Source organism: Lissotriton vulgaris, chromosome 3_1 (genome assembly GCF_964263255.1).
Source record: "Lissotriton vulgaris chromosome 3_1, aLisVul1.2, whole genome shotgun sequence".
NCBI lineage: Eukaryota > Metazoa > Chordata > Amphibia > Caudata > Salamandridae > Lissotriton > Lissotriton vulgaris.
The window spans coordinates 1,820,607,377-1,820,632,954 of NC_141689.1; the positions used below are offsets into that span (position 1 = coordinate 1,820,607,377).

General features: G+C 41.7%; 1 protein-coding gene across 2 annotated transcripts in view; it reads right to left on the bottom strand.

The window, feature by feature from the left end:
* The window catches only part of TTC29 (tetratricopeptide repeat domain 29), a 1,168,725-nt gene that overhangs the window by 878,580 nt on the left and 264,567 nt on the right, over positions 1-25,578 (bottom strand). For both annotated transcript variants that reach the window (XM_086963296.1, XM_086963297.1), the window contains exon 4: positions 23,772-23,995. In XM_086963296.1, the coding sequence (XP_086819422.1) occupies positions 23,772-23,995 (224 nt within the window). The remainder of the gene's footprint in view (positions 1-23,771; positions 23,996-25,578) is intronic.

Consider the following 25,578-nt stretch of genomic DNA (forward strand, 5'->3'; position numbering starts at 1 on the left):
TCTAAATGTCCAGTGTATAATTAACATTAACTCACCAGCAACTCTGTGACCAGAAAGAGGTATGAAAATACTCCCAAGAGAACACAATAGGCTGACTTAACAGGGTAGGAATGACTGCTCTAAGCTCAACAGAATATGCAGGGTAGGGGCGGTGGGTATTCTTTGAAACCACTGTGTCCAATCCTGCCCACCAAGTCTGTTGAGCAATATACAACTCTTTGGGGCACTTTAAAGGGAGTGAAAAGGATCCCAGGATAATTCCTGTGCATCCATCTGGTTGCTGAAGGACCTTGCTTTTGTCCTAACAAACATCTGTTTCTGGGTTGATGTGGTAGAGAGCCTGCTTTAAACTGGATTTTAGTGTTAGATGTAGAAGGGCACTTGGGATTATCCCAGTGCACGTTCCCACACACCCACAACTCTCAGAGGCCATGTTTAGCGTGGCCGAAGACTTTTGCCATCCTAAAAATGCCCTGAAACAGGGCCTTTTCGTACTGTTTACTGTTTGTATGGAGAACAGGACCCAATGAAAAAGTGGGTAGGGTTTCCCCAGGAATTTACCGTTTGGTTAGGGAATATGCAGGAATCACCTCTCCCCACTAGTTGGTGCCAGGCATAAATGGGACACAACAAGTCACCTTGACAGAACAATTTCTGGAGCAGCAGAAGAACAGACGTGGACTGGACCTGTTGTCTGTGACATGAGAGAAGCCATGAAGGACTGAACTTGCAGCCCCTTGTTCTCAGGAAAAAGAAGTGGACTGCAAGGATCAGTTTGCTGGCTTTCTGCGTGGCTACATGGACACAATAAAATGCATAAGGGTTTTTCCATGGAGTGCCCTTCTGACCAGTAGCAACTTGACCTGGACTGTACCTTGCTGGTGATCTCTGCTGCAGTGAGTCCTGGCTCCTAAAAGCTATCAGTGAAGTCCTGTGAGCCTTAGAAGTGACCCATCGGAGCTACTCCTCAAACCTTGAAAAGTTGGGTCTAAAAAGACTAAGTCACAAGGTAAAATCTTTGACGCGGATGACATTAGTTGGTGTATCTGAACTGTGCTCCATCACGCTCAGCTGGAAATTGCAGCTAGGCCCCAGTCTTCTTTGACTATACATTTTCAATGGAGCTTACAGTTTTTTGGTGCTATTTCGACGTAAACATAAAAAAAAATCATAGATCCAGTTTCCTTTATTGGATTTGCACTTTGGTGTCATTTTGTTTAAAATATTTTACTCTTTTTTTCTAATTCGGTTTGCTTTTTTAATTGCTGGTGTTATGACTTAATTACAGTTTTGGTACTTCATGAATACTTTACACACTGCCGAAAGTTAAGCCTGGCTGCTCTGTGCCAACGCTACCAGGGGGTTGAGCTCAGATCAATTTAGTGACTTTGAGGGGACGCTGTGGACTTCATTTTAGACAGGGACTCCAAGTCCCAGGATACCTGCTGGAGAGGAGAAGGGGGGGAGGTCCTCCTCATTTCCTTGCCCTACAAATTGCACTCACCTGCCCCATTGCAGGACGCTATAGACTATGTTCGTGAGAGGGTATCTAAGTCCCAGGATACCTGCTGGAGGGGAAGAAAGGGAGGAGGAGGGTCCCCTCACCCAGCGATTTAAATTGCATTCACCTGCAAGGTGTGTAGGGGCCAAGTACAGGCCTTTCCGTGCCTGTCTAAGCCAAGATGAGGCAGAACAAGGGCCACCCCCATTGGTTCTGCTATTTCCTACTTCAGTAAGGCTGCCTGGGATTTAACTGCTAAGATACTTCGCATTATTTAAAGTCTTGCAAGTGTCTTTGTTGACTTTTCTGGAGCCAGCTCTTTATATTTTCCTTTCAGGCTGGTTTGTAATTAATTTGCTTCTGTTATGGGCAAAAGAAAAGCAGTCTGTGGTCTGCATGGCCACCCAAATCTAACAAAAGCGACCAAAAATGCTACGAAAATTGTACAATCAAATACACTGGTAACTTATTAGAAGATATTGAAACTATGCTAAACGCTAAGGGCATGAGGGAAGGAGTAGCTACCAGAGGGAATAAACTGACCAGGATAGTCGAGAGGAAAAGGAAAGGACACCAACATTCATCTGGCACACTGAAGCCTGGAATTCCAATGATGTGTGTCTCCAGTTTGCGCCTCCCCTAGTGACAGACAAATTGAACTTGGGACTGAACCATCTAGTCCCAAACATTTTGTGCTCAAATTGGTTTGAAACCTTCCAGTCCAAACAGGACAAGGACAAGGACTTTAACATTATTGGGGGAGGGTGTCTTGACCAGAGACTTGCCTTTTAGGGTATCTGTCAGGGAACTTGCTCAAGGTCCTCCACCAGTGACCTTGGTAGGGCTTGGTGATTTGATTCTGCACTTGACAGATGAGATTTGAAAATTTAAAGCAAGTGATATCTAGGTTAACCAATCTTTTTGTCTAGACATCCATACAGGTTCATTTAGGAAGCCCCGTTCACACCTACCATTGCACTATTACCAAGATTGTATTGGATTTCCCCTTCTTAATACTAATAGCAATTCTAATTTCTAGAGAGACAATGAAATACAGTAAAAAGTGGCCACTTACTAGGCCAGGACATGAAGATTCAGCTTGAGACGGCAACAGCCATTGTTTAGTGCACATTATAAATCTTGGGCAGTGGTTAGCCAACTTCTAGTCTCAAACCCCCTACTAGGTATTAGGATAACAAGATTAGGGGCTGTCGATATTGTACCCCAGAACTTTGCTTCTAGAAATAGAAGAGTAAACTACGAAGCAGCTTGTATTTTTATTGATCACAAAGCCTGCTCTAATTATAGTTTACCAAAAGAGAAAGATGTCTACTTGATAAGAGTGCATAATTTACAACAGGGTGTCTATGAACATGAGGTGTCTTTGAAAAGCAAGGTAGTCTAATGGATCCAAACAGATGTGGTATGTGCTAAACGTTACACAGTTCCTAAAGGTAGATGGGATTTTATAAAGATTTCCCTAGCTGATGGGAACCTTTTTAGTAAGTCAATTTTGCTTGCTCTCAGGTCAAACCACCTTGGGATCTGTGAAAGTTTAAAATGGGTCTCCCAAACAATCCACGATTATGGGAGCAGCTGAATATTCACCCTAAGCTGACCATGAAGTTGGCCTTAAACAAAACCCATTGACTTCCCCAGGAGGAAAATGGTGATTATTTGGCAGCTGTAAATTCGGCCTCATTGTCCCAATCACATTCCACCACTGGGGAATGTTCAACTAGTGGACACTACAAGTAGAGGGTTGGGTGCCTTCACTGGAGCAGACAGCAATATGCGTACCCCCAAAAGATGGGGGCCCTCTCAACAAGTTGCATTAAGAAATATTCATGTTATTAGCTGGAACATCGCAGATGAAAATCAAAAATAGTAGACAGTGATTGGGGGCAGTTTATTGATGGGTTTGATCTGCGTTTACTCCATGAAACATTTGCTGCTGATAATGCACATATGCTGGATTGTCGGAGTTACTTTATTGCAGCTCATATTACACATGCTGATTAAGCCTCCAGAGGCTTGATTATGTTGGTTAAACATACTTCCATGGATGCTTCAGACATATGGGGACTGTTGATTTTTGTTAGTAACAAAAAATTGTTTCTCTTAATTAACGTCTACAACAGGAGTACGAATAGGTTCATAAAATCCTTTACCTTTCCAACTCCTTGATAATGACTTAAAGTCTCAATGACCATCATGTTATTATTGTGGGCAATTTTAATATGAGAATTCGAACCATCTGGCCTAACCTATGATCTGACAAAAGATGAAGATACGTATTGGGGTATCCGGGAACAAACTGCCCCTTGCAAGAGACAACTAAGTCTGCTATCAAACTGGTGGAGATTACATTTTCCAAAAGCCAACTAGCCTGCAATGGCCGTTCACCTTCTGATAGTAATGCAGCTCCCACATTTAGAAGGGGTGTGTACAGAAGTAAGAGTGAATATATTCTTCATTATCTATTGTCATGGTGTGAAATGGTTGATATGATTGTGACTCCCAGGCTTAAAATTGACTACGATCCACTGGTTCTATATTTAAATGGCACTCTGATTAACCATTTGGTGGATCCAGTAAGCCCAAGAGCTGATGCACTGATTATTACAAACAGAAGGAATGTGAAATGGGTAGCATTAGTTACCATCGGATTGTTATTAAAGAGATATATAGAATTTTAACCCAGCACTAGTCCATTTTAGCAATAATCCAGACCAAGGTTTAGCAATAAAAGAAACCCAAAATATGCTATTTGCCAACTTGAAAGTATTTGTTTCTGAAGGACCTTAAGCTGGGAAAAAAAGGGCATCTAAATCCCAGGAGTGGTTTAATCCAATCTGAAGGGTGTCCAAGAGCCTTCTCATTTCTGCTGTGGCACATGATGATAAAGGCAGAATAATTGAATACAGGTCTGTATGTAAAAATAATCTTACAGAAGTGAAATTGAAATAGGAAATTTGTATCTGGTATCTGGGAGACCATCTGCATGCTTCCTTTCAGAGAAACACTCATGTCCTCACAGAAGCCAGCCATGATCAACTCACATTATATAGCACCTGCTCCATAACTTTGTTATGTCTGATACATTTATTGCTGTATGTGTCCAGAGATCAGGAAAGGCCCCAGGCCTAGATAAATTCCCTGCTGATCTCTTCTGAACCGTGGTTCATACATAAATGTTTTAGCCAGTGACATAGCAGTAGGTGCTCCAGTCCCAGATTCATGGAAGGGTGTGGAGATAATTCCTGCCATTATAAAGGGCTGTAATACACTGGGGAACTACTGTCCCATCAGTCGCACAAACAACATCCAAAAAACCTTTCACAAACAAATCCTTGATAAGCTGACATTTTGGAAGTCTAAAAACGAGACTATGTGCCATTTCCAGGCAGGATTTATAACTAGGATTGGGACAGTGGACCAGGTCTTATGTTTTCTGACCAAGTGGCGGGAGGTAGATATCAGCCAGGGCAGCTTCTATGTATTTTTCATCAATTTACAGGCCACCTTCGACTTGGTCCCTGGAAAACAGTTTTAAGAGGTGTTAAGGGTTCTCTCAGATGGGAGGTACTCCTGATTTATTACATTTAATCATGGAACTTTATTTATATAACTCTGCCCAGGTACAATGGGGCTCTAACGGCAACCTCTCAGAGAAAATTGAAGTTAGTAAAGGAGTTTGCCAGGACTATTTCGTAGCTCCTACTCTTTTTTCCTTTTTATTAATGGTTTTGTCATTTTTGTAATCAATTATGAGAATAACTGACTGTAACTGGCAAGCAAAATGGTACCTGCTTTACTTTTTGTGGGTGATGCCTTGATAGGTTTGAAAACTCCAAGAGGCCTCTAGAATCTATCAGAGAGGTTTACCTTATTTTGTAAATCCACGGTCTGCGGATGAATACCACATAAACCACATTTATGGTTTTTAATCCACACAAAAACGTTGCTCACCCCAAATAATACTCAAATTTCTTACAGATAAAATAGGGATTTGTGCATTGTATTATACTTAAGAAGGGTGACATAACTGTCGTACATAAGGGCAGTGGCGTAAAACGAAATGATTGGGCCCCTCCTGCAAAATGTGATGAGGGGCCTGTTGTCTCCCAGATCACACAGATATGAATTAGTCTTGGGCTCAATGGGGTCCCATATGCTGCAGGTGGCCTGCTCGGGAAGGTAGAGTGACCTTCCTGATTGTTTACCTATTTCTTAGTCCATGCCATTGCACGTATTTTGCAAGGCATGCAATTGCATTGCTTTGGGAGGTGAGGGGGACCCCTGCAAAACAAGGAATGCTGCCCCCGTACATTGCAGGGGCTGCGGAAGCCTCCGTTATGCTCTTCCATAATGCTAGACCAATTCCTTGGTTGATGATTAAACTCTTAAGAGAGAAGTTGCAGAGTCTGAGAGCCAGAGTAATACAAGAAATTGATACTTATCACAGCCAAAGCAGGGGGACATGGATTGCCTATGTGTGCTGATCTCAACAAAAATATCTGGTTTGATGATTACTCTTTAACCAACAATTCAGAAGCTTTTGCTGTGCTGGGAAAAGAAAGTGCATTCAGCATAAAAAATGTATTCTCAGCATATTGTGTAGTGAGGTTAGTAGAAGGTCAAGAAATGTCATATCTTTTATAACACCCATTGGTGTCTATAGATTTTCCTTTCAATCTCTAGTCCACAGCAGTGCTTTTCAAAGAGAAATGAAACATGTCTTGAAAGGTATTGAAAAGTTTTTCGAGATGATTTTCTTCTGCAAAGTGATGGCGTGCTATAGTATGATGAGCCACTAAACAGAATAGCAGGAAGGCTAGAGGAATGAGAACTGATGGCGTCAACTGATAAATGTCAATTTATGAGAAGTAAATAGAATACTCAATCAATCAAGGGTCTTATAGAGTGAGACTACTCACCTGCAAGGTTCTCAAGGCACTGGGGGCGGGGGACTGCTGATTCATCAAAGGCGCTGTAGTTCAGTCAAAGTGCCAGGTCTTGATGTTCTTCCTGAATTGAGGCTGTGATGGTGACTGCTTGAGGTGTGGCATGGTGTTCCAGGTCTTTGCTTCAAGGTAGGAAAAGGATCTTCCTCCAGCTGTTGACTTGCGGATCCGTGGTAGGGTGCCCTGGGCCAAATGGGTAAAGCGGAGTTATCTGATGGGTGCGTGGAATGCGAGGCAGTGTTTGAGGTACTTGGGTCCCGCATTGTGTAGGGCTTTCTAGGTGTATGCGCGGATCCCGAAGGTGATTCTTTTGTTGACTGGAAGCCAGCGGAGGTCTCTCATGTGGCCGGTGATGAGGCTGTGGAGAGTGATGTTGAGAATTAACTATGGGCCGAAAATTCGTTCCGCTCGCGGAATTTGCGGATTTTCTGCAATTTCGCGATCTGCGAATCTTGCAAAATTGAGGGAAAATCCACTAATCCGCGAGCGGGACCAATTTTTTCCAGGAAGCACTTACAGGGTTACAGCAGGTGCCCAAGTAAAAGCTAATTTCTTTGCAACCATTTACAAAATGGTTACAAAGAAATTAATTTCAACTTGGGCACCTGCTGTAACGCTGTAAGTGCTTCCTGAGCGGCGCCTCGTTTCCTACTTGCAACTATTCTCTAACCCTGCTCTGACCCTCGAAGCAGGGTCAGTGAATAGTTACAAGTATGGCACGAGGCTCCTGTCACAAAAATTAAACCTCAACAGGAAGCACTTACAGATAAATAAAGCAGGTGCCCGAGATGAAGCTCAAATTCAGTAACATTTTAATCAGCCCAAAACATTAGTGAGCACGGTCGAGGCTGAGCAAGTGTGCTTTAACCCCATCCCTGCTGTCGGAAATTAGCTGTAATACTCAAGGGAGGTCTTTGCATCCATGAGTTTCTCGAGCGCGATTCCCTTGTAGTTACTGTGGCCAGGAGGCTGCTTTCTCCTCACCTGCTGCCCTGCTCGCTCTCTGACTCTTTGCACAAGAGGCATGTGCACACGCATAGAAGCCCCGCACCACACACTAGCAGTATCAAACGTTTTTCACACCCTTTCCCAACTATGATGGACTGCTCACTCAAGGGACCTCAGCGCCTTTTGGCGCGGTGTCAAAGTTACAGGCACACATGGTCAGTGGAGACAAATCTTCTGGCCCTTTACGCAGCTGCAGTGTAGGAAAAGCACTATACATTTACACAACGAGGTAGCACTTACTGATTAGCCAGTACTCCAGTTGAGTAGAGGTATTGCACAAAACTGTGGCATTTTCGTGGATAACTATGCAGGGCAGGTTTCATTCTGGCACGAGGCTCCTGTCACAAAAAATAAACCTCAACAGGAAGCACTTACAGATATAGCTGGTGCCCGAGTTGAAGTTCAAATTCAGTAATGTTTTTAATCAGCCCAAAACATTAGTGAGCACGGTTGAGGCTGGGCAAGTGTGCTTTAACCCCATATCTGCCGTCGGAAATTAGCTGTAATACTCGAGGGAGGTCTTTGCATCCATGTGTTTCTCGAGCCCGATCCCCTTGTAGTTCCTGTGGCCAGGAGGCGGCTTTCTCCTCACTGCTGCCCTGCTCGCTCTCTGACCCATTACACAAGAGGCATGTGCACACGCATAGAAGCATTGCACCACACACTAGCAGTATCAAACCTTTTTATTGCCCTTTCCCAACTATGATGGACAGCTTACTCAAGGGACCTCGGCGCCTTTTGGCGCGGTGGCAAACTTACAGGCACACATGGTCACTGGGAACAAATCATCTGGCCCTTTACGCAGCTGCAGTGTAGGAAAAGCACTATACATTTACCCAACGAGGTAGCACTTACTGATTAGCCAGTAGAAAGTACTCCAGTTAAGTATGGTCCAAATCGCAAACAAATCCGGATTTTTTTGCGATTTTGCGGACCGCAGATCCTCAAAATTCGCCCATACTTATTGAGAATGAGTCTCGTGGAGTCGTTCTGAATGTTCTGATGTTGCCGTGTGGAGTTCTGGGGAATACCAGCGTAGAGTGTGTTGGCGTAGTTGATTCTGCTGCTGATGAGTGCGCGGGTGACTGTCTTTCTGGACTCAGTGGGGATCCACTTGAAGATCTTTCGGAGCAGGTGTAGTGTGTAGAAACAGGATGATGAGGTGACGTTGATCTGGTAGTTCATGGTAAGCGAGGAGCCAGGATACTTGGGGCATACCGTTACCAAAGAAGAACTCAAAACTAAGTTGATCCTGGCCAAAGCCATGGAGAAGATACATAGGTTTATTTATAGTAAGGAAGTGCAGGTCTTCCTGTGGTTAGCTTAGTATTACTTAAAGTTTGTGAGAGACTTTGCAAAGATAACATGCCCCCTAAGAGAGCTGATGAAAAAGGGAGTTATGTTTAGGTGTAAAGCAGGCTAAGAGCTAACAAGTGTATGATACTAAAAAACATGAAATTTCAAAACCTACGGTATTGGGTCTTTTTAAATAAAAATGGAAATCCTATTAGACTACTGATTCCAGTTGCAAGTTGATAAACAGAAAAAAGTGGTGCTTACATTTGCATCCAGAACTCTACCCGAAGCCAAAGTGATGAAAAGGGAAGTCCTTGGGTGCAAGTGGGCTAATTGTCATGTTAAGTTTTTTTGCTGGTGTAAGAAAATGGAGTTAGAAGCCATCTCAACTAATAATCATGGGGCATATTAGCAGGGGCAATATCGCTGCTTAAGCAGGACTTTTTCCCACTAAAGTGGCGATATAGCAGCAGTTAGTGACAGCTTTTAGGCGATAGCGACCGGTTTGGGGCCCGCTTTGCATGTCAGCGATATTTATCGCTAATGACATGCAAAGTGGGCGTACCCACACTGTTAGCGACTGAAAGCAGTCACTAACACAGCTATTGCCTATTAGCAACTCAGGGTTAGAGATAAAAAAAGACACGCTAAGCGCGATTATTGCTGGAGTCTAACGCCTGCTAATAGGATGACTTACCTGTGTATTCAATGGGAGGTGGATTGTCAGGTTAAGCCCCCATTGGCGTTAATGCGTGAATATCGCTGGATTTCCAGCGATATTCAGGACTTTCGCTGCTATCGCTGGATATTTTAGCACAATGGAGAAAAACATTGCTAATAGCATGTTTTCTCCGCTAACATATCCAGCGATAGGCACCAATAAAAATAACACGCTAAGCATATTTTGCGATAAATATCACAATTCCTTGCTAATATGCCCTCATGATCCTTGTCAAGGTGACCCACAAAAGTGAAAAGATAACATAAGAAAAATCCCGAACCAATTTGAGAAAATAGAGTAAATTCAAATGTAAAAAGATGACACAAAAATGGCAAAAAATCCAATGCGTAAAACCCAAATTAAGATTTTAAAAAGCTTTCGAGTATTAATATCGCCAAGAAACACAAAGCATCACTCAAAGTTATATGGTTGCACTAGACCAGGGGAAAGTCGCCATGTTCAAGCCAAAGGCAGTGTAGTGCAGGTCAGATAAAGGGATCAGGATAGTTGCGCTGAGGGATTACCTTCTGAAGTTCAGCACGAAGGGTGCCGGTACTGTTGGCGAGGGGGGGGGTCAAGAGTAGGAGACTTGGCAGGAGAAGCAATTTGAGCATTGCAGACGGTTCTTCCTGTATTGCAAGGAGCCGGTTGTCGCTGGAGCTTTGTGCTGGTTGATTGTTGTGGGTGGTTGCTGTTGGCGCAAACAGTAGGTCCCACTGTAGCTCTGCATTGGCAGTCTTTGCACGCGGTTGATTTTCATCGCAAAAAGGTAACTTTGCAGTTATAAAGAGCCCAAACTTAATGATTTTCACCGTCCACGAACTAGGAGCACCTCTTACGGGTCAACACTCACCAAAGTAGAGGCTAGCAGCAGGGTTCAGGCGGGTCTAGTTGGTGTTGGTCAGCTGGGCAGATGCTGGGAGGCCTCTGGAAGCTTGTTGTCTTCTTGTAGCTCACAGAGGAGGTCAGCCAACTGACCCTTGGAGGGAATCTGGTTAGCCTAGGATCAAGGCAAGCAGGTCCAATCTCCCTTCTTCAGGGAGCAAGGCAGTCCTTCTGCAAGCAGGGCAGTCATTCTTTTGAATCTTCCACAGGTCCAGTAGCGTTTGAATGAGAGGATCTGTAGGTCCCATTTTTATTTCTGGCATTAGCTAAGACCTTTTGATTTTACGAAAATGATATGTATAATATACTCACTTAAAGGTGCTTTCAGCCACCTCTCTTCATCTATTGGTTTGTTGTTGGGTCATTCATATTTTGCATCTGCTCACTACAGCATATAGCATGCAGCATACAGAATGGGGCTAGGGGTAAGCCTACTTCATTCCTTAGTCAACTGCACTTAGAGTGACCGCATTTTGTTCTCTCACAATCAGCCCATCTGCACACAAGGCAGTGACTTTAGGGCCAGTGTTTTTACTTCATAATTACATTAGTGTTGCCATCGTGTTTAGATCCCAAGGTAAAAGCAGGACACTTTATAAGAAATGTGCGCACGCGCCATGCTTTATTAGTTCCCGTCTCCTGCCAATTGTGTTGTAAATTCCTATTGGAGGGTTCTTTGTTTATCTAACTGTTGGTACTTCACAGTATAACAGATTACGTCCATTTGATACTGTTCTGTATTAAGTTATCCTCTTTTTCCTGACTACACAAACTGAAAGCTTCAATATTATACACGTGAATTCATAAGTGGACAATTCTTCAGATCACATTTATTTTACTATTTATTCTTTAATAAACTTTACCCAGGAAGAATACCAGCCTTTATTGTGTTTAGTTTGCAGCTCCTGTAGCACTTTAGAAAAAAAGTATTTCCTTTCTTCCTTTTATCTTTTGTCATTCCTTTTCTTCTTTTCCCTTTCTTTGTTTTCTTTCTCTTGTGCCTTCTATTTCTCTGTCCTTTCTTTTCTTCCTTCTTTCTGTCTTCCTTCCTTTCCTTCTCAACTTTCTTTTTTTCCTTTTTTATGCCTTATTTGTGACCTTTTTTCTTTAATTTCCTGTTTCCTTCCTGTCTTTTTCTTTCTTTCCTTTCTTTTCCTGTTCCAGTTCAGTTCACACAAGTCTTTATTCGGTACAATTAACCATAAAAGACATCACAAAATAAAAACAAACATTTTAAAACGTACAATACATTATTAAAACCAACATAATACATACTTGCATGATACATAGTAATTTTCTCTAGTTGTTCAAAATAAGAAAGAAAGAGCGATATTTCTACAGATGCACTTTAAGGAAAAAAACAAAACAGAAAGACCGACCATGCTATGAATTTTTGCGTTTCAGCTAGACATATAATGAACTAGGATAGAAGTCACATATGCTCAATATAGATATAGGACCATCACCTATTTGAGGCTGCCAGGATTGGAGATAAGGAACCACATAGTTCGACCTAAATTTAACAAGTACCAGATCGCCCACCAAGTCCTTGCGTAGAGGTCCAAGCCAGCCCACCCTTCTGACACTAAGTATGGTCCCATCAATATTTGGCGGTAGAGGTCTGTTTTTGGTTAGCCAAAATGAGAAGGTCCATATGACTTTCATGTTTCCCCCTTGTAAGTTCAGGTACTCCCGAAAGCACACACACAATAGGGGCGGCCTCTGGAGGTAAATGTAGATGCTTAGATGTGGGCGACATTTTGTTACGAATGACCACGGTTTCCTTATTTAAAGGCAATTGTTTATTTAGCCCTACTGTAGGGCAGGAGCTATGTACAATTTTGACAGGGGGATCCAAGCTTTTCACATGTCGAGTTGCTGACTGATAATGGGTGGTCTTGCTTTGTACGGGGTTTTCGGGCATTTGTGTGGCTACTAAAGGCTGTAATTGAGTGGATGTGGATAAAGTTTTTACAGGTAATGAATTGGCCTTAATTGCTTCCTCGACGGCCATAAGCCTATCCCCTAAACTGACCATTTTGTCCATCAGGGGGGATAATATAGTCTTAATTATGTTCTCGATTGAAGCCAGAAAAGAAGCGTGAATAGGTGGATTCAATTTGTCAGTGTTAGAAGTATTAGTAGATACAGGATGAGGATTTGGTTTCTGTAGCTTGGCCCGTCTCCCCAGGTGTTTGACCCCTTCTCGCTTCCTTTTGGCGATGGTAGGCTTGGCGGTCAATGCCAAAGGCGAGTTTACTTTTGATCGTGTTAAAGGGGGCGCATCCTGTGTACTAGGGGTTAGTTGGGGTTGATTGCAAGGCCGAGGGCTAATATTTGATATGGCGCAGATGGGTGGATTAGTTTTCACATTGACAGGTCGCACATGTTCATAAGTAGTTTTACACAGGTTGTTTAGTTCCTCCAGTAATGATATCTCGGGAGCAGGATCAACAAACTGTAAAGGAGAGTACATATTGAGCGAACTATCCAGGGCGGGAGATCGCTGTAATAGCTCTAGGTCCCTAACAATGGGGAGCGTTACCCTCTTTAGATAGTGGTCCAATGTTCCTCTGATCATGCCACTATGCGCGGCATCGTTCCTGAAACCCCCCGTGCAGGTGAAGACATCAGCCATCTTTCCAATATAAACAGTTCAGTGATGCCACTTTGTAGACAAAATAGGAGGGACCTATTTGTTAAGGGGGCTATGTAAAGGGAAACAGTACCTTTAGTGCTTATTCCGCATCCCCTCGAGCTGAGCCAAGGGGAATGGCCCCGCCCGACCTCCTCTGGCCTCAGATGGCCTTAGATGGCCCCGCCCTTGTCCCGGGCTTCTCCCGGCGCCGACCCGCGCGCGATCCCGCGACGCGGGGGGGTAGGCGTGCTTTATTGAGCCTCACGGCGTGGGTCAGAGCGGCTTCCTGCCGCTATGGTCCCTGGGGATTGTAGTTCCCTCTGGGCGGTCTCGGCCGCCGTTTTCGCTGGGCTCTCCGGCCAGCCCCCACTTCTCCCAACAATTAAACAGGGCTCCGGGCTCGCGCTGGTGTGCCCCCACTACTTTTCGCTGCCGCAGCGACTAACTTATCCGCACCCGTCAGAGGCGCATCCAACCCCTCCTGCACCACGTCATTGCCAGGATTTCCAAGATTAGGCTGAGAGACAGAGATAGGCAAAACATCGATGAACTCGTCTTCTCCCTCGCCAGAGCGCTCAGAAACTTCAATAGAAGAGCATTCTTTGCCCACTGCCGTGCTCGCCTGTTTGGCCGCTTCTGCCCCGTCTTCAACTTGCAGGCGACGTATTCTCGCCTTTGCCCGAGCCTTTAATTGCTTTCCCAACCTGAATCAGCTACAGGCGCTCACTCGGTAAAAGCCAGACGGCAAAACCAAAGTCACAAAGAATGCTGGAACATGTAGTCCTACCCCCACTGCAGCCGCTACCAGATGTCCAGAAGGCTGCGGCGGCGGGGTGGACAAACAAAGTTAATGAGAATTCAAAGCTCCAGATGAGTGCAGCAGAGGGTAAGCAGGACAAAAGAAATAAAATTATAGAGCCATACCGAAAGAGGCTGTCACGGTCAGGGACATGGGCGTTATCACTAAATAGTCTACCTGTACATACAACAGGAGAAAGATCCTTCTATCTTGAGAAAGTCCATTACCCCAAAGGTAAATACAGGAAACCTCTACAGCTGGGAGGGCAACTAATGTAAGATCTTAGAACAAACTAATGATATTAAATTAAACTGTTACCCTATAGGCACAATACAAAACCCACAGAGGTCGTATATAGGAGGCACCCTGATGACTGTGTCCCCGGGGAATCTTCCAAGACTTAAAGGGTAAGGGGGACTCTGAAAATGTTAGTAATGATAGATAACAGAAGGATGAATGTTGTGGTGAATGAGCAAATGAGCCTAAACCCCTACCTGTATCCACACTAAAAAGAAACGGAGGGCATGGTGACATATGGCACTAGTGGCCAAAGTCCTTAAGGGATAATGAGAATAGTCTAACTGTGACCTTAGCTTACAATGACAATGAAGAAATGAGAATGAAAATATGTTGTTCTTTACCAACTATGTAATTTTTATTAAAAAAAAAACTGCAATGGCGAAATCACGAATAGGCCAATTGAATTGAAATTAATGAAAAGTTCCAAAGAACGTACTGGAAAACACGCATGCTTTGTTACAGTGGAGTTAATGAGTTTGTGGGCAAGAAATGAGATGTTGTATACCAAAATAGGATAACACGCCCCCAGAATAGTGATACTGTTTTTTCTCTATGTATCCACACAGAAATTCATTAATATAAGTGTAGAAGCTGGTGACCCCAAAGAGACGGCATGTTCTGATGAAGGTGTTACAAGACCAAGTACAATAACACCGAAACGCGTCGACGCATTTTTGTGGCTAGAATCCCAACAAGGTCAAGGAGGTAGCAGATATCCATAAATTATAGATACTGTCTACTGTACCACCAGCATTACAGAAAAGACCAGTGGATCTATAGGAGTAGTGGCAAAAAATATCAAGGCCACAATAAGGGGTTTGTGAAAAGGATCCAATTGTTGTTTTGTGTGGAATTGCGTTGATTAACTTTTTCTCCTTAGTCTTATAATTCTGATGATTGTGATATTATGTTTTTTATGTACAATGAATTGTTTTTAATTGTTTTTTGATCAATTTTACTGTACTTGTCCAAAGGGATGTACTTTGGATTTTTAATTTACTTTTCTGTGATAAGAGACTTTATTTTTACAAAACATTAAAGAGATTGTGAACGTTTACTTCTAGTGTGGAACTCCTTATCTAATGTTTCAATTTTACCATAAACCTTCCCGTCAATACCCAGAGTAGGAATGTCTGTATGATTGGCTAGAACCCATGCAGTAAACAAAACACACCGATCTCAGTGTACACCCAGGGATTCCCTTTTTGACTACGTTATCACTAAATAGTCCAAACGCCGTCCGTTATCAATCACCACCGACCTCCTCCACACGATGATGAATAAGCTATACACGAAATAGCCGATAGCTGAAGTTCGCATTCCAGCAGGGCTGCAATCGGCACCCACTTAAAGGTGCTTTCAGCCACCTCTCTTCATCTATTGGTTTGTTGTTGGGTCATTCATATTTTGCATCTGCTCACTACAGCATATAGCATGCAGCATACAGAATGGGGCTAGGGGTAAGCCTACTTCATTCCTTAGTCAACTTCACTTAGAGTGACCACATTTTGTTCTCTCACAATCAGCCCATCTGCACACAAGGCAGTGACTTTAGGGCCAGTGTTTTTACTTCATAATTACATTAGTGTTGCCATCGTGTTTAGATCCCAAGGTAAAAGCAGGACACTTTATAACAAATGTGCGCACGCGCCATGCTTTATTAGTTCCCGTCTCCTGCCAATTGTGTTGTAAATTCCTATTGGAGGGTTCTTTGTTTATCTAACTGTTGGTACTTCACAGTATAACAGATTACGTCCATTTGATACTGTTCTGTATTAAGTTATCCTCTTTTTCCTGACTACACAAACTGAAAGCTTCAATATTATACACGTGAATTCATAAGTGGACAATTCTTCAGATCACATTTATTTTACTATTTATTCTTTAATAAACTTTACCCAGGAAGAATACCAGCCTTTATTGTGTTTAGTTTGCAGCTCCTGTAGCACTTTAGAAAAAAAAGTATTTCCTTTCTTCCTTTTATCTTTTGTCATTCCTTTTCTTCTTTTCCCTTTCTTTGTTTTCTTTCTCTTGTGCCTTCTATTTCTCTGTCCTTTCTTTTCTTCCTTCTTTCTGTCTTCCTTCCTTTCCTTCTCAACTTTCTTTCTTTCCTTTTTTATGCCTTATTTCTGACCTTTTTTCTTTCATTTCCTGTTTCCTTCCTGTCTTTTTCTTTCTTTCCTTTCTTTTCTTCTTTCTATCTTTCCTGCTTTGCTTCCTTCTTTCCTGTTCTTCTTCTTTTCCCTTTTCCTTCTTTTCTTCTATCCTTCCTTCTTTTTTTCCCATCTTTCTTTCCTTCCCATCTTTCTTTCCTTCCTTCTTTATGCCTTTCTATCTTTCTTTCCCGCTTTCCTCTTTCTTTCTATCTTTTTCCTTTTTTCCTGCTTTCCTTCTTCCTTTCATTTCTTTCTCTTCATGATCTTTCTTTATTTCCTTTTCTCTTTATTGCATTATATCCTTCACTTTTTGTTCTTTCTTTCCTTCTTTTGTGCTCCCTTATTTTTATCCTTCTTTCAGTCTTTCTATCCTTCTTTCATGTACTGTTTGCTTTCTTTTTTTGTTCTTTCTTTTCTTTCTTCTTCCTTTCTTTCTCAAAGGCAGGATGCTGGCAGCCAGTGGCAGAATGATTGGCTTTTGTAAGTCTGTGTCAGCCAAGACCTTTCGATTTTACTAAAATTATGTGCATTACATAGTAATATAAAGAGTTTTCAGCTACACTCCTCCCATTTGTCTGTGGTTGAGTCTTTCACATTTTTCTCCAACCCACTCAAGCACGCATCAAGGGTTCATGTGTTACCCCACTTAAGCCACTGGCTGACTTCCTTATGAGTTGTGGCATGCTGCCCTTTCACAAGGAGCACATCTACACACAAAGTGGTTCCCTTCAGTGAAATAAAGTACTATAGTAATGTGTGCTTTTTTGACACCCAAAAACATTTTTGCCTCTAGTTAATGTATTGTTTTTTTAGATCAGCAAATGCCTGGCAGTTTCCTAAACAATAAAGTTTTGCAACAGCCATGACAAATACAAAACAGAAATTGGAAAAAGGCTACTGGAAAAAGTCAGGCCTATGGGTTTTACCGATTTTTTTTTTTTCTGATGGCAGTGTTTGTGTGGGGGAAGTCTCAACTCTTCCCTTAAAAATAGTTCTGGTCAGATCTTCCCCTGCCTCTGGTCCTGGCTCCAAACGGTGTAGGGTGACAATGACAAGGGTAGGCATGGTGTCAGGTTCCTTTTTTGTGTGCTGCAGCCAAAACCCTTTGAAGTGTAATCTGGGTAGGAGCCAGGTCCTCCCCAGCCAACCTGTCAGGGAAACCCACTTCCCTCACACCTAGGCTTCCTTTGTCTCACTGTCTGGAAGCGATACGCAACCTGCAACAACAGAGCCATTTACAGTCATGTGATGCAGAACACTGACAGAAAGGTCCATTTGGTTTAGGCAAAACAATGGCAACTTTCTAAAACTAATATACAAAAAGTCCTCTGAAGGAGAATACTCTTCAAAGTGGCAGTACCGTAAAGGTTACATACCTTTGGTAACATAATATCTCGTAAAGACACAGTCTAGCCGCAGATTCATTAATTTCTCCTCAGACGCCAGTCTGGATATGGACATTTTTCAGCAGTACCTCCGCGCGCCGGTGGACGGCATCGTACGGATCCGCAAGGACGTTGACTCTGGTCATGACGTCAGTGGAGCCATATAAGTCCCCTCCGGTACGCAGATGTCAGTTTCTTCTGTGAAACGTCCGCGCCAAAATGTGGAGCCACTGCAGAAACTGGTTGTGGAAACAGTGTGCCAAAAAGATAAAAAAAATCTTTGAAACATTAATAAAGGAGAAACATCAATTGCGTTGTTAATACCCAACATGGATCTTAAAGTAAAAAAACAAAAGAATCAACGAAGCACAGGGCTATGTGAAACCCTGCACCCTGGTGAATAACCACCATGCAAGGGAAGAAAACCTTATACTCTATATACCATTCATCAAAAATCTTTGAAACCATGTGCCTTGGTAAATAACCCTCATGGAAAGGAAGAAAACCTTACACTCTATAGCCCATTCATCAGTGGTAATGAGTGGCATGGTGATAGCAAAACAAAACCTATAAAAACAACACCAAGAAGTTTGTTGAATCACACTTTACGTGATATATTGATAGTATCAATACCAGGTATAATGATACCAAGCAAAGACTTTCAAAGAAAGAACAAATAAATCAAAACTGCCCACTGGGATCCAATCCGGTGTGAAATAGAAAACACAGCCCACCCTACCTACCATATACATTTACAATTGGACGGTATGGCAACATCTAAACAAAACCTATGTGGCCAGGCCAAGTGGTCTGTTGATCCCCAACATAAGTTGAGATAGTGATCCATGGTATTTAAAACCAGTCCTGAAAAAGGGTATAACCCTTACCTCATAGGTAATTTGCAGAGTGGGGAGGATGGGCAGTGAGTTAATGAATCTGCGGCAAGACTGTCTCTCTACCAGATATTATGTTACCGAAGGTAGGTAACTTTTACATCTGATAGAGACATCGAGCCACAGATTCCTTAACTTTTAAATTAAATACCATAGCTATACCGCCATGGAGAAGAGTCTGCAAACCAATCCAACAAAAGTTCTCAAAAATAACCAGCCAGTCATAACTAACAACTGACACAATGTACGTAGGAAAGCAGAACAAGAGCTTGGCTCTTAACAGAATACATGGTCATTGTCACAGAACATATACATATTAAACAACCCTACAGGACCGAAAGAATGGGCCCTTGAGGGAAAACTATCTGTCAGTTATCGGACATTAACCCCTATCCCCCAAGGGGAAAGAAAAGTTGTTGATTAAAAGGGTAGAGTGCAAGACAAAAGTTATGTAATCTGCTTTCTTCACAACAACAAAGAAATATCAGAGAAAGAACTGTCCTGAAAAAATCCAAAGGAAGGACTCTCAGAACTCATTCCATCATACCAAGATGATTAAACACCAAAAGAAAGATGAACAATAATACCTCTATGGTATTGAGAATTTTGTTTGAACAAAACGACCACTCAAAGGCTACATAAAGCACTGTAAAGAGACTACAATCACACTAATGGGTTTGAATTTAATAATGATAATCAATGATGCCAGTTGTAAAAAATGTTCCCACAAAAGGTGTATCACCCGGACATATACATAATATATATATAAAATTGTGTCACAATTGACTCCGAGTGGTCTGACAACACAGAGTATCGCTGGCCCACATTTACTGCAGGACCGCTGGTATCTACAAAGCTTGCGCCTGCCTGGGCTTCAGTGTCATGGTCCGAAAGTCTGAACAAGACTCTGAGCCGGGGCACGCTCAAAATACCAAGGCAAGCGAAAGAAGAAACAGACCTATAAGTGCAGTATCAAAACATTAAATAAAGAAAAGACGAAATATTAAAAGGAAATACTATATAAAATTAATCCTTGTTAACAAAGTGATACGAAACACAATTTGTTCACAAGTCTACCTCAAAAAGTAACAGCCATGATTTCCCAAGGGCTTGTAAAAAATACAAGTAGTATAACCTCCAGACCGATGCAAAAATCATTGTGGGAGAATAACAAGAATAGCTCCTTATAAAGCTTAAAAACTCCACCATAAGTTGTATAAACGAAAACAAGTAAGGAAACTGCAGCTAGAAGTCTCCATCAGATTCTTTCCGACACTACCTATCACACAGCTTAAGATACAGAGTTCACCCCATAAGTTATAGGAATGAACAAATACATTACCGATCCCCTCCACAGAGGAGAAGTCAACTAACTAGTGTCTTCCAAAGAATACACCATAAACTCTGAGTTTACTCTCACAGTTTTCAAAAAAGTGAAGCACATATAATAAAAATGTAGATATGCAGTCCGTTCAGAAGGAGAAAAAAACCTACACCATAAAAACACATAGTCCAAGAGGACTTTAATGAAAGATGAACCACAAGAACATGTAGTCAAAAGAATACAAAATGTGGGTCCTGAATCCACCATTGCCATAATAAATATGCGAATATGACACTTTACCCTGCACGCATTTACAACGTGTGCCATTACCCTGCACTTTTTACAACACAAAATCTTTAACAATACAGGGTTTTACAACGCAATCCATTACAAGCCATAATCCATTTCAACACAATTTACTATTATAATTCCACTGGGGCATTGTAAGGGGGAATGTGTTGTAATGGTTTGCAGTGTAAAGCCCTGCATTGTATAAGATTTTGTTGAGTAAAAATTGTGGGCTAATAACTTGCCCTGTAACAAAGTTGTTGTAAAGGATTTTTGCCTAAACATGGACATCACAAGAGTAGTGAGGACATACAATGCTGATTACTCTAATGAGTAAAGACCAGAGCATTCCTATATACCAGACTTAGCACTGGCATACCAACATGTCCCTATAAGAGACAATGAAAGGCCAAAGCCATGAACATTTTACCATACTTGACTGCTTCAAAGAAGCTTGCGTCCGAAAATCTTCCGTACATGAAGACACATCTCATGACAGCCTCGGAGGATGAGCTTTGTGCTCAGAAGGTTAGGGGACAAAGGGAAACCTCACTCAGTCATCTAAATCAATACCAGATATAACAAGCATTTGCAATGCAATAGGTCTCTCATTTATTCAGGTTTAATCTATTGGCATTGTAAATGAAAATACCAATAGCTTAAACGTGTGTAAATGCGAGATCTATTGCATTGCAAATGTTTGTTTAACTTTAAAACTGAGCGTGGTGCCGCTTCAAGGACACCGCGCTTGGTTTCTTTTTTTTTTTACTTTAACACTGAGGTCGGTGTCCTTGAAGTGGGCACCGTGCTGAGTGTTAAAGTTAAAAAATAAATAGAGAAACCGAACACAGTGTCCTTGAAGCGGTGCTGCACTCAACATGAAAAATGAATACAAATAACATTGAAAATTATTGCGTTGACCCTAAAGCGGGTGCTGCCATCATTATGCAAATTACCTAAAAAGCAGCCGCTATTGTCCCCATCAGTGCCAAAAAAAAATAGTGTACCAGCCCAGTAAAAGGTCCAGTCGTTATGGACCGCAACAAAAGGAGACAAAGCGGTACCATGGCGGGACTAACAAGCCCATTTACGAATCAGAAGCCACCATTTAAGAAGGACATTGACACAAAGCCAATGACAAATATGGGCGGAGAGTGGAGATGCTTCAACAACATGCCCTAATACAGCATGTCTTGCAGAGCAAGCAGCGCATGCTCGCTGCCGCCAGGCTCGACCTAAAAAGGGAAAAATTGGTACTGAGAATAAAACATCTGCTCTTGCAGGACACCAAGTAGTCAAACCAACAACAGACATGTAAAATGCCCTAACAAAGCTAACTTGCTTTGAAAGAAAAATTCTACATCTCAAGTATAAAGACAAGTTACACCAGTAACAAACAACAAAAAGCTATGACTCTGAAGACCTCGCTCTTTCACAGAAGCGCCTCAATTAATAGGCCCACAATTTCTCCTTACTTGGTAACAAGCACCCCATTGTAGCACTTGACTGTCTCACAGTGGCGTAGCAAACCAGTCCAAGGACTGCTCGGGGGAGGTGGTGCGGGCTAGTTATCACCTTTTGCTGGCATGCAATATTACAACTTTTCACATTTAACCACTTAAGTGGCCCTTACCATAGCTGTGTCGCAGTGCCTTATATTAAAAGGCAGACACTTGTGGTATACACATGCATTCCATCTACCACATGATTACCGTGAGTAAGACACAAGTAGTGAGACTCAACCATAGTAAAAAGTCCAAAACCGGGTGATCAAAAAGCAAGAATATCGGGGTGTACTAAATGGGCGTATCACATTTGCAACACCAAGAATAACGAGTTCTGCCAAAAATCAGACAGTGTAGGCCAAAAGTTTGGGGAGTCCTGCAGTATTCAAAGAGCATAAGGTTAGTGGTTATCTCATATTTTTATTCAGACTGTCACACAGTACACCTGTAAACAGATAACTCTGGTGGAAAAGGTTTTTGTCAATGGGTTTCCCAGACACCAATAACCACAATGGAGAAATGATCAGGGAGAATGTCTAAATGGATTTTCTTTCTTCAAGCAGAAAAAGGGCGCCTTCTAACATTCAGACCCTCAATTACTTTGTCAGGCCATTTGCAGTAGCAGGATGTCTCTTAAAAGTGATAAAGCAACTAGCATTTGTGACATTACGATTTATTTAGAATTCAAATCATGATATCATGCAGAATCAGTGCTGCCACATGTTTTTCATCATTTACACATCCAGCGTTAACTCTGCTTTTTGGAGGTGCTTACAGTCATCGATTATTTTCTGTGTTGAAAAGTGGTATTACAGTTTTTCTTTGTGTGGTAATACCATTTTACTCTACATACAAAGTATTGTTTAAGGCACATAATTCCGCACACTTTGCACCATTTTTTTACAACTCCTGACAGTAAGCATCCTGCCTCCTATAGACTGCTGAGGATTATTGAAGAGAACCTCAAGGGTCACCGATTAATTGAAGTGGGAATATGGAACTCTATTAAGCATTTAATGTGGAGCTGAATGTAAAATCATTAAAGAGGAAGGAGGAGATTAGATAAAAATCATTGGTGAACACCCTTGGGGCAATTAAAAGATCTTGCTTAAGTCATCCATCAGCATAGAATCTTACCACAGCCTTTTAATTTTATTCTTCTTAGGCATGGAGTGTATACACTTAAAACATTTAAAATGGTGTATTTGCCTACGACCATATAACAGACAAGTGTATTTTGGTGGAAAAAAACCTAAACATCTTATAAATATGCACTTTACACAGCAAACTATTTACACATTCATAATTTTCATATTTGTCATGAAAATAATATTAGTTTCCCTCCATCCAAATCATCTAAATTGTTCTGAAAGAAACTGTTTAATGCCGAAAACAGAATGCATATTAAACATACATACAATTTAATTAAAACCTAAATCATTGGAGATCCAATCAGCAAGCATTTTGCCACAGGCATAAAACGGTGGGCAGCCCGCAGTAAATAAGGCCCACATTAACTTCTGCATTATTCAAAATGTTAGACTCGATTACATGAACCATTCTTTCAATGCATTTAATCTATCCTGTTACGCCACATTGTGCCCAAAAACAACAAAAGGCTCTGCAACATGTTTTATAAAAAGAATATTTTTATTTTTTAAGCTTTCCTTCGCAAAAAGCAATTTTAAAAGCACATATTAATGTGTGGTTTTTTTTTAATATATATTTTCCATATTTCTAGTTGCGACGTTGGATTTCTAATAAAAGCCGGCCTTGATGCTATGCATGCATGGACTCACAAATGTCTCATGAATATGAACAAAGAACTCCCAAAAGAGTTTAAAGATGTGACCCTTAACCACCTGTATTCATTTTTACTCTCAAAGAACAGATGAATCATGTAAACAGAACTAAAGCAGGCCTGCATGTAAACTTATTCCATGATCAAGCAGCTCTGTTATAGTCTATGCCTTGGTAGTCGAAGCTTGATATGTGCTAAATTGCAGCAATATTTTACATTCATACATGAAACAGTTTGAAATTCTCCCTCAGGCGCTGACTGCTTCAGCTCCTGCTGCTCTGCTACCCACAATTCCCTCGGTTACCTGCTCGCTGGGCTGCCTCGGCCCTGGTCAGGAAGTGTTGAAGCTGATCCAGCTTATCAGGCTGCTCCCCCAGGGACGACTGCTGCCATATGGCTGACCCAGACCCTGGAGCCTCCCTCAAGGCATTCGACTTCTCGATCAGAGTGAAGAGCTCCGTGAAAGCCTTGTGATAGCCCTCTTTCAGCAAGGCGACACAGACGGTCTGCTTGTGAGGATTTCGGTATCTGAAATACAAAAGTGAAAGAATATTACAACTAAAGGCCATTCTATTAGAGTAGATTCAACATCATTCTACAGGGCACTGCAAGAAAAATTAACATTTCCGAAGCCGGGAAAACGTCATCAATTAATAATAATTAAAACAGAGCACTTAACAGCAAATAAAAAAAGAATGCAGCCTAGGCAAACTAATTCTGTATACATGAATGAATGTAAATGCGTCTAAAGCATATTGGTACAAATGTACTTAACATAAAAATGCATATTAATCCATGTTACATCTGAAAATTAAAGTTACATAATTGAGACCTGCAAAATTCAGACTCAAACACAGTAACTTATAGTATGGAGACATGTCTTAGCTTTATATAGGTAATGCGAGTCATATCGTTTTTACAAAATATATATGTGTGTGTGTGTGTACATGTGAATGTGTGTGTGTATGAGTGGCTATCTTTATATTTCCAGTTGAAAAGACACTAAGGTTGCATTTCAAAAGTTAGAAACCTCTAAAATTCTCCATTTACGGTAGCTGTGTAACCTTAATTCCCACATTGGCCTCGCACACATTTTCAGAGATGACATCACAAATGACATCGTCATTGACATGGCTGTTGACACCCTGGAGCACGTCACTTTTGACAACATCAATGACACGACTGAAGTGGGTTTGCTTCATCTCACACCATAGATCACTGGGCTCAGCCTTTGGCCGAGGCCAGCACTCAGCATTCCTTCTACTGTATTGAGGATGGTTTGGGTATGTGAGACTCCATCCTACTCCTCATGACGGAAAAACATAGCTCCTTAGGGCTATGATACAAATGAAATACATCTACAAATGACTCCAGTCCGTCCACCATCCTAATCGGCCCCTAAGTTAGCAAATCATAAACACCTGTAGTATACTATAGGTCTCTTTTGTGTGTCTGGCAAGGTAAGGGGGGGTCTAGACTAGAAGAGCTCACAGACTAACCTGTCAGGTCACTAAGAGGGCTGATTGTCTTTCATAAAAAGGGTAATTTTTCCAGTACAATGCGGAAGGGGCTCATGGGACACCTTTCTCTTTTCTCTGCATTGCAAGACAGGTTGGCCCGGGAGCCAGGCGAAATTAATTGGGTGTGAACACAAAAACCTTTTGATACAGATCACTGTCCTACTTTACGTGCAAAATAAAGAAGTGATAATAATCTCTTTATTGTTTGTGGTTATTTAAAAACCTTTAAAATGTATAAAAGCACTGGTATAAATTGACTTGACAGAGTTTTTACTAGTGACGCAGAATAAAATTAAAACATCTAAAAACAATACTGTGTGCAAATAAAGTGTTCTATCCTACTTTAATTGCAAAATAAAGTAACAAACTCCCTACTCTGGTCAGGTTTAGTGAACAGCATCAGGCCCAACTCAAAGCTATTTGCACAGCTCAATTACAATTACGTGTGCAAACTTTAAGAGGCCTGTTTTATCTTTGTGATCCATATAACATCAATTTGCACTTTTGAGCGGATTTATTCACAAGTAAAATATCCCCAGTATGATATAATTTTCTAAGTGAGTAAATTGCTCGCAGGGGTGCGATATGAGT